The sequence below is a fragment of the Ictalurus punctatus genome, chromosome 17 (genome assembly GCF_001660625.3).
Source record: "Ictalurus punctatus breed USDA103 chromosome 17, Coco_2.0, whole genome shotgun sequence".
Classification (NCBI taxonomy): Eukaryota; Metazoa; Chordata; class Actinopteri; order Siluriformes; family Ictaluridae; genus Ictalurus; species Ictalurus punctatus.
In genome coordinates, this window is record NC_030432.2 from 6,023,259 (window position 1) to 6,033,293 (window position 10,035).

At 34.5% G+C, this 10,035-nt stretch overlaps 1 protein-coding gene across 7 annotated transcripts; it reads left to right on the forward strand.

Moving 5' to 3' along the window:
- The first annotated feature begins 934 nt into the window (after positions 1-934).
- Positions 935-8,766, forward strand: LOC108278357 (uncharacterized). 7 transcript variants are annotated; one of them, XM_017491688.3, is made up of 10 exons: positions 935-1,350; positions 1,571-1,912; positions 2,039-2,128; positions 2,976-3,023; positions 3,116-3,361; positions 4,002-4,025; positions 4,261-4,308; positions 4,394-4,450; positions 5,704-5,760; positions 7,623-7,942. In XM_017491688.3, the coding sequence occupies exons 1-10, from the start codon at positions 1,293-1,295 to the stop codon at positions 7,676-7,678; spliced, it is 1,026 nt and encodes a 341-aa protein (XP_017347177.1). In that variant the 5' UTR covers positions 935-1,292; the 3' UTR covers positions 7,679-7,942. The 7 variants fall into 7 exon arrangements, with proteins under 7 accessions (XP_017347177.1, XP_017347174.1, XP_017347178.1 ...); XM_017491685.3 differs by having other exon boundaries at positions 939-1,350; positions 4,391-4,450; XM_017491689.3 differs by lacking the exon at positions 7,623-7,942 and adding an exon at positions 8,148-8,766 and having other exon boundaries at positions 941-1,350; positions 4,391-4,450.
- Positions 8,767-10,035: the final 1,269 nt, after the last annotated feature.

Here is a 10,035-nt window from a genome sequence, read left to right on the forward strand (position 1 = left end):
ATAATATCGCTTTGCTTGTATTTCCTCACTTGTATGTCGCTTTGGATAAAAACAGATAATGTAAAATGTAATGTGATATAAACCTGAGATTTGTCTTGCAGCCAGAACAGTCTGAGCTGCTGTTATAGAAATCCTTCAACACCATCTGACTGATCAGAACTGTGAAATCAACAGTGTTACACTATAAAACTAATTCACTCATTTAAAAAAAAAAAAAAATCAACTTTACATAAGAAAGAAGCCACTAAAACACTCATGTTAACACAGTCACATGAGGGCGCTGGTGTGTTTGTTTGTTGTCAACTTATTACGCTGAGCGTTGTGTAAAAATGGAGCTTGAAACCCTGTGGCGGTGGGGGGAAGGGGAGGCAAATCAATATGCCAAAGATCATTTGTGCTCAGTATAAACTAGTAGAAAGGACAATAATTGTCATGTAATCTCCATGTATATTGTTGCAGAAGAAGTAACAAAAAACAGTAAATAGCATTTAAAGGAAACAGTGGTTTGCAGCTTTCAAAATGGAACAAATGGTTGTGTGGTTTTCATGCAACTCTGTGCTGCAAAACTGAAGTGATAGTGGGGTGGGCATTTCACAGAGATCTTTGTTATTTCATAACCTAAATGCTTTGGTTTCATTAATTAAATCAGTTTAAAATTTTAGGCCAAGTTGACAGATGTAAAAACAATAGCTTTTCTTATTATTCTTACAATGAAGTACAATTTTCTATTACCTGTATTGTAATAAGCACTTGAGCACTTTAATAACCAAATAAATAAGCACTTGTTACAGCACAAGCAATTAACCAAATATAATTGATAAAATCTTTCAATTGTTAGAAAAGGTGTTTTTTTTCCCCCAATTCATTTGTTTACTGGTCTAGTTATATGTACATATTGTATCAACCTTTCTGTATGACAGGATGTGGTGAGGTCTGGATACAAGCTACATTGAAATATTATGTCAGAAGGTGTGAACTCTGTCAACAGTAGCAACTGCAGCAGATGTGTAATAAAATTTAATTTAAATATGATGCGGTTTTGATGTTCTAAATAGAGCACATATTGTTTGGGCATTTGTAAGCAGTGTAACCAACATTATTCAAATATGTATTTAATTTGAATCCCTAGATAAACAGGTTTCGTATTATACTTTAGCAAGAGTCCATATACAGGCTGAAAACGTGGGTGTCTCTCAGGAAGTGAAAGAGGACAGCTACCTACAGGATGGGCTGTTTCTGTGCTCTGCTTCTTACATGTGTCATTGCAAATTGGTGTGGGTAATGGGTAGGACATGTGTGTGAAATATTTTGTTCAGCTGTTAACATTTTTCAGTGCCCTTGTGCCATATGGTGAGTGGAAAATTTTCTTTTTTTCTTTGTGACAAATGAAAGATAATCATAAAACCCAATTAAAAACCCCTAGAGCTCTATGTGCTTATAGTGAAAATGGTTGAATGAATTCGTATTGTACATGCCATTATATGACTCCATTTGTAAATGGTTATATGTGACAAACATGGTCTGAATTTTATTTTTGACGCACATCATATTGCTCCCTATTTTTGTTCAGGATTAAATTGTTCAGAGTCATGTAGCAACACTACTCTCAACATTTGGCTGGGCTCGGAGGTCTTGCTCCCATGCAGCCTTTTGAAAAGTGGAAAAACCGAAGAAGTCAGGTGGAGCCAAACTTCCAGCCTTCTGAGCATCGGGTCTTCTGGAAATGTCACCTTTGAGGATCCTAGGGATGGCAGATTGACAGCATTCCCCTTCCTGTTTGGCAGAGGAAACTTTTCCATCCTCGTTCATCAGTTTCAGGCCTCTGACCTGGGCATCTACTGCTGTCAGCTGAGCCACGAGTGCCAGAGAGTCGAAATAAAGCTCTCGCAAAGTTTAGAAAGTCACAAAGGAGGTAACAATTGGGAGGGTGAATAGTTTTTTCAAAATCTCAACCACCCCTTCACCCAATTAATATAGCAATCGTGTAGTGTATTTACTATGCCACTATGCTGAAACTATGGTCATTATGTGGTTGCAGGCTTAAATTTCCCATGGTACTACATTGTTGCTGGAGTTGGAATATTTATTCTGCTTGTGACTGTATTTTGTCTTATCTACAAATTCAGAGGTGAGCATTTTCTATTTCCATTTGATTGGTTCATATAGGAATGTTCCCATATAGGTATACTTGTCTCTGGGGTTTATGTTTTGTAGACTGTAAAAAAAAAATGCTGTAAATTTATAATATTTATTTTACAGCAAAATACTGTGTATGTTTTTTTTTAAACAGGATTGTACTGTAAACGATTCGGCAGTTAGAGCAATACATTGGCTTACAGTAAAATACCAGAAAACACAGTGCATAGTGGGATATCTAATATTTTTGGCAGGGGTGAGAATGGTAATCCTTGCGTTGACCTTGAATTCCGCGTTAGAGGTGCTCAAATCAGTGCAAATTAGTTGCACCAGTTGTGGTGTCTCAGTGGTTAAGGGTACTGATTAGAAGTTTGCGTGTTCAATTCTACCACTGCGATGGTTGGGTTCTTTTTTATTAAAGCATCAGCCAAATGAGCAAATGGATTATGGTTTATATTATATTATATATTATAATGTATAAATATATAAATTATATTTATATTATACTGTAATTATATTTACACATATTTTAACATGAAAAATTTACAGTATATTAATGGAAAAAACCCCAGTAATAAACTATTCAAAAGTAACCCAAATCACCTGTAAAGATATTACAATACTGTGAATATATTTCAGTTATTTACTGTGAATTTAAAGCACTTTACTCTGCTGCCAGTAAATTACTGTAGAGTTTACAGTAAATGACTTTCAGTTCACTTTTCATTAGAAATTGTAGAGAAACACAAGTAAGGTATACAACATTAGCGCACATATACAATACCATTTACTGTAATTGATCTGGAAATACAGTGGTAACAGTGTTCTCTCCGTGTTAGCAGGAAAGTGTCTAAACAGTGCATCTGATTCTTATTACGTCAACCAAGGTGAGCACTATTTTTCGTCATCTCTATATCTTTATGAAAGCAAGTTGATGACCTTTGACCTCATGACATCTTTGGTGATTATATTATATAAGAACAAAGGGAGGGAGAACATAGAGATCGTGTTGACCGCACCAAGGTTGATGAGTGTGATGGTGAGTATGAAGACATAGAGAGTGATACACAAGGGGCGGATTATGAAAACGCATCAGGAGAAGATACAATGAGGGAAGAGCAGGACGAGGATTATGTAAACACTGAGAGAAGAAATGGTCATGATCAGTATTATGATACTGACAGAGAGTGCCCTGCTGAACACCATGTGGAGAGAGATATGCAAGGTAAGGGAATCCAAAATATTGTATTAGAAATGATCACATTTTTTATTGTACTTCCTTTTATTCAGAAGCATTGTTACCTTGGAAGGCATTACAATCAAGACACCATCCATATTATTTATCATCACCTGCAGTGTGCTAATCACATTTTAACACTTGTCTGCTTAAATAAAAACAGAGCTATGCATTGGGAATAGGTTAGGCTGTCGTATGGAGGAGCAAGCTAACTGACATACTGTATCTAGCTGACTAGCAAAAGTCTTTGTTCTGCTTTCTTATGCATTAACCAGTTCATTTTGAACATGGAAGTGGCTTTTCTCAGACAATGAATGGTTTTCAGGTGGAAAACCTTATGAAAACCCATTTGAGCCACTAAAATTTAGCGAATTAATGAATATTTAATTATTTTATTTAGTGAAGTACTGAATATTTAATAATTCATTAAATATTTACTGACTAAATATTTAATGAATTATTTGATCACTCAACTGCCATTTAAAAAATTATTGAATCAGTTAAGAAATGTGCAAATTAAGAGAACTAAGAAATAACACAATTGTTTATTGGTGATAGTCAAGCGATTTATTTATTGTAATTGTTTTTAAGTGTTTATTACGTTTTAATTTGTTGATCTTTTTTCCAGGTTACCATGACAATGATGTCTATGGTAAGCTTTTATTCCTGTTAATTTTTTCCTACCTATTTAATTAATCATGTTCACAGAATGCATGTATAGTATAATTCTAAATGGTGTTTAAAATGTATTTGACATTTCCCTGAAATAATAATCACTAGATATTGGTCATATTTATCTGTTCTTGCCCGACTACTACCTGCTATCAATCACTATGATGCAAGTTTTTTTTTTTTTTTTTAAACTATTACTTTTCTCTGTTTTTAAGAAAATGATGAGCACAATCCCAAACAAAAGTCAAAAGTCCCCCCAAAAGGTAATTCATTATTTGTTAACAGCATAGTTATCATTTATTGCAAATAAAATTACCATACAAGGTGACTGAAACTCATCATCAGCAGCAGCAGCTTTCAGAAAAATGCCAAATCAGCAGCCGGGTTCAGTAGGACTGTACTATGGTAGGTTAACATTTCTTAATTTTTAATTTCTTTAGTATTTGATGATATTTACTGGTAGCAATACATTGAAAATGATTACAGTAGTATAACAATTCTACACACCCCTGTTAAAATAGTAGGTTTTTGTGATAAAATGAAACCAAGATCAAGCTTGTCAGATCTTTTTCCACCTTTAATGTGAAGAAAAGAAAAAAAACGTACAGTACCATGGTTGCAAAAGTGTGTACACCCCTTAAATAATACTTTGTTAAAATACCTTTTGCCTGTAATACCACACTTAGTCTTCCAGTTTGATTTGGCAATTTTAATCCACATGTTCCTTGCAAAAATGCTCCAGGTCTATCAAATTGCAAAGGGATCTAATGACCACACGTCTTCAATAGGATTTAGATCTAGTCTCTGACTGGGCATTCCACTACACTGATCTTCTTCTGAAGCCATTTCTTTGTTGACTTTCATTTGTGCTTTATCATTGTTTATTTATCATCATTTATCATGTCATTATTGTGCTGGAAGGTGAAATCTTTCTTCATCTTCAACTGTCTAACAGAGGCCTGCAGATTTTGTGACAGAATAGATCGGTATTTGGAGTTATGATTCCCTCTATCTTGACTAGAGCCCCAGTCCCAGCTGAAGAGAAGCAGGCTCATACCATAATGCTGCCACTAGAACGCTTCATCATGGGAATGGTGTTCTTTGGGTTATAAGCTATCTTTTTAATTAGAATTATGCCACAAAAAATGTCTACCTTGGAAGAAGTCCTGAGAATGGGCTTCTGTCTACATACCCTACCCTATAGCCCAGACATGTAAAGAACACAAAAGGCTGTTGTCACATGTAGAGAGTGACCACTACTTGGCATCTATTCATGCAGTTCCTTTAATGTTGCCATAGGTCTTTTGGAAGTTTTGGAAATGACTCTGTACCCCTCTACCTTTTGACAATGAGATCTCGTACGTGCTTTGTACGCTCTTTATAGACCATGGCTTCAGCAGTCAGATGAAACCAAGATGATGTCAGGAAAATCCTACAAAAACAGCTGCTCTTTATTTGGGGTCAATCAGAATCACTTCACTGTAAGGTTATTTTTCCCCTAAAGCGTTTCTGTTTGTATTTCACTTCAATTTCTTTGGTACATCACAGTAAAGATGGAAAAAGATCTGACTAAGTCCTTAATTTTAACAAGGGTGTGTAGATATTTTATATCCACTGTATACAAACAATAAAAAACATCTTGTTCTTTTGTGTTCTAGCCAATCAGTCAGAGATAGACAAGTCTCGCTGTGCTAGGAACAGAAACAAAGACAAAGGTACACTGACACCACTGAAGAGTTTAGTAATCAATTATACCCTTATACCACAGTGTGGTTGAATTCTCTAATCCGATTGGTCAGAAGCAGTGCGTTATTTTTTGTAGAACCATGCAGCTCTTACAGTAGTCCCAGTTTATATTAATACGCTCGTTCTACAACCCCGAAATTCCGAAAAAGTTGGGACAGTATGGAAAATACTAATAAAAACAGAGGAGTGATTTGTAAATGTACTTGTATTTAAACAAAAAACGTATAAAGACAAGGTATTTGATGTTTTACTTAATCAACTCCATAGTTTTTTGAAGAAATATATGTATGCAACATGTTCCAAAAAAGTTGGGACGGGGGCAATTTGGGACTAATAGCGATGTGACAAGTTGAAATAAGAAGGTGATGTGAAACAGGTGAGGCAATCGTTTAATCATAGTATATAAGGAGCCTCCAAAAAATGCCTAGTCCTTCAAGAGTAAGGATGGGACGAATCTCGGCAATCTGCCAACAGATGCGTCACGAATAATCCAACATGTTGAGAACAACATTCCCTAAAGACAAATCGGTAGGATTTTGGGCATTTCACCTTCTACAGCGCACAATATAATTAAAAGATTCAAGGAATCAGGTGCGTAAAGGGCAAGGCCGAAAACTACTTCTGAATGCATGTGATCTCTGATCCCTCAGACGTCACTGTCAACGTTTTTGGAGCTTGTTGCAGTCATCAGATTTGAAATGAGTGCATATTTTCAAAAATAAATTAAATTCACAAAGTAAAACATCAAATAATGTGTTATTAATGTGTTTTTAATATAGTACAGGGAACTGAATTTTCAAATAACTCAACTTTTTCCTTGTAATACGTTATTTGGTTTCACCATACACAGGAACTTAGATGCTCTACATAATCTAAGACTATAATAAATTGATTAAAAACATGTTGTTTAACAAAGAAACTTATAATCATAGCTGTGGTGAACTTTTTTTTTGCTAGGAACTGTTCATCATTCCTATAATGTTAAAAATTGTAATAGTTGACAAATCACTGTGGTATAAGCAGAATAACACACTCCAGAATAACACACCAGAAAAAAATTCACTTTGGTGTTGTGTCACATGACCGCACAATCTGTTATTTCTTACATAATGACTACTATGTTGAAAAGTATACTACAAGAAGTAACATATCACAATACAACCATATTTTGATAACATTGTGAATGCTCATGATACTGCTAATATAATTTGGACTGAAACAGTAATGGGTCATTCCATCTCAATGCTTGACCTTTTTTTTTTTTAAATAATGATGAATTTTAGGGAGTCTTTAGCACTAGACATGCAAAAACAGCTTGTGTTTAGCTGATACACAGCTGTCATTAAAAAAAAAAAAGAAGTAAAATATAAATTTATAAAATATAAATACAAAAGGGCTTCCATTTTCACAATACAGAGTTATGCTAAGCATACATTCAAATAATTAGGCCTGCATAAATGAGACTGTGCTAGCACAGCTGTTGCCTCAGTAATTGAAATGGAAGCTACATCATTGAATCTAAAATAAATGAAGATACAATTAACGATGCTATATGCCCACATTCGATGTACATTTGTTGTCTATTGACAGTACATTTTGAACAGCACATTTCTATATATGACAATTTTTTAAACTTACTCTTATTAGAATTATGAAATGTTTTATTTCGGGGAACTAAACACTGTTAGATGATAAATATCACAGATAAAGGCTAAACATTGACTAGACATTTTTGGAAAATCACTATGTACACTGTAAAATATTACACAAGAACATTTATATATGTTTCTTTCTTTCTCTCTCTCTCTCTCTCTCTCTCATTTCTCTCCAGCAGAATATCAGTTCAAAAATCCATTATATGACCGAACTCCAGCAAACAATAAATAAACAGTCATCTTCCAACTCACTGAAAACATGCCTGTTTAAGTTTATGTACTGTAATATTCTGTAATGGTATTGTTCCACTGGATTTGTGACTTAGGAAATAGTGAAAATGGGTACATGGTTCTGGTTTATACTGCATAAAGATGTCTGAGGTCGTGTATCAGTGTGATTTCTTTCATTGTTTATCAGGCTTAATCATCATCAGTTATATACTTTTGAGATATTTTTTCTTGTGAAGATAAATCAATAAATAGGTCCTTAACTCTTTCTTTTGAGTCTGATTATTTTGTGCTGAGTTTCTGATTAATGCAGTATTTATGAAGCTAAAAATCTTTCCTCCTAGGCTCGTTTTTAGATCTATGAGGCCTTCTGTCTTCAGCATGTGCGTCTGCTAGAGAGAGAATGTTCTTCAAATTATCACAAGTCAAACGATTTTCACTGTATGTCATTTTGTTTTTGTAAAAACCGTTAGATTAGAGATGCAGTTCAACCTAATCAAGGTTACACGGACCCAGGCCAGTGGGAAGATAGAGAGAGGCTGCAACAGAAGATACCGGGGTGACAGTCAGAGAAAAGCTCTTATGGCTTAGTGATTTTTACTGAAATAAAATTATACAGCACAACCTTGCATTATTTTAATAAATCTAAATAATAGATTTTGTGCATTTTTTTGGACTGATTATTTATTTATTTTAAAGATTTTAAACTTCTTTTTTTTTTTTTTTTAAGTTAGCTAAAACAATTTAACAAACCAAAAACTATACTTGTTTGGTTGGATCAATACATTTATGGATTAATTAAATGTGTATATACACCATACTGTGAAGTCTTTACTTGCATTCTTGTCTATGCTGAGCATTAGTTTATTCTTTTTTTCTTCTAGTTTTTGTACCTTTGAGTCTCTTTACATTTCTACTGTTTGCTTGGTTTTCACTTGTGCCTGTTCTCATCAATGGATTAGAATATTAATTAAATGCCTAGCTGTAATGTTAACCATTTAAGAACGCTAACATGACACAAAATCAGCCTTCTTAGATTTGATCTGTTGGATTTGACCCTAGAAAACAATGAAGCAATAAAAATTATATTAGTCTGTGCTGTCTTAGCAGAGGTTTTTTTTTTTATACACTCTCTCCTTTGGAAAGCATTAGCTAAGCATAAATAGCTATCTTAAATTCTAATAGTAGACTTGTGCCTTGCAGTATTTGTTCACAGTTTTTCGCAGTTTGTTCCAGTGAAGGGGAAACTAATGCTACATCATACAAAGACATCCTATACAATTGTGTGCTTCAAACTTTGTGGCAACATATTGAGGAAGGCTCACATATGGGTTCAATGGTCAGGTCAGGGTTTATAATGTATGTCATGAATCTAATCTAATATCCCATAATATTTAAGTGGTGGGACGTCGACAATATAGGTTGAAAAATGATTTACAAATAAATGACTGCACCCCATACTGCAAACACCCTAAATTAGTTGTGGTGCACCCAGTCACCATCTGAAATCACATATTTAGTTGGAGTTGACCTATAATAATATATTTTACGGCATATGTCCTGATCCAGAGCAACTTACAGAAGTGAAAGGTACATTTAGCACATTTAAACAACTGAGCAGGTGAGGGTTAAGGGCCTTGCTCAAGGGTCCAGCAAAGACATGTGTACAATTATAGTGTCACATGATCTCTATATAAATCCCTTTTTCTGGACAGCCCTAGAGAGAGAATATACCTAAACAAACAGTATAAAGAAAACAAACAATATCCCAAAATTTGATCATCCTGCAGAGCACCCTTAAATTCAGTATTCAAAAACAGAAAGAATATGGAACAATGATGGCTCTACCTACACTATTAGAAATGGCTGTTAATTTAATTAAAAATATCAACAGTATAATCCTGTTATTTTTAAATGCAGTAAATTATGTTCATTTTGGTTGGTGAAATGACTTCAATGAAATATAATGGTATTTTATAGTATAGATTACTCAGTATTTACAGTATTTTATTGCATTGCATTTTGGGAACAGAAAAATGCAGTGAACCCACACGTGTTTAAACTGTGATTTTTCACCCATCTTCATCGTTTGAATTAATAGGTGACAGTCCCCTTTTGTTTTACAGATCTGTACAATTTCTAATGTTCAGTTTTATTCAGAGATGCATGATATTCCTTCTCTTCTAATCTGAAAACGTCAGTGATGCTGGAATGGCAACTTTGACGTGTCAAGATGTTTCAGGAGAAACACCAGGAAGCTGTATTCACCACTGGATGATCAGCCTTGAAGGGCACATCATTTGTGAGGGCATCCAGCCAGCTTTTCTGCCTGGGCTTGCTGCTGTCTTTTCTACTTATTAC

Bases quoted from the DNA above. Each gene is read 5' to 3' on its own strand.
- LOC108278357 (XM_017491685.3), top strand. From the start codon at position 1,293: ATGTGTGTGAAATATTTTGTTCAGCTGTTAACATTTTTCAGTGCCCTT. The intron at 1,913-2,038 runs GTAACAATTGGG...ATGTGGTTGCAG, and splicing joins TTTAGAAAGTCACAAAGGAG to GCTTAAATTTCCCATGGTAC. The intron at 3,024-3,115 runs GTGAGCACTATT...ATATTATATAAG, and splicing joins TTCTTATTACGTCAACCAAG to AACAAAGGGAGGGAGAACAT.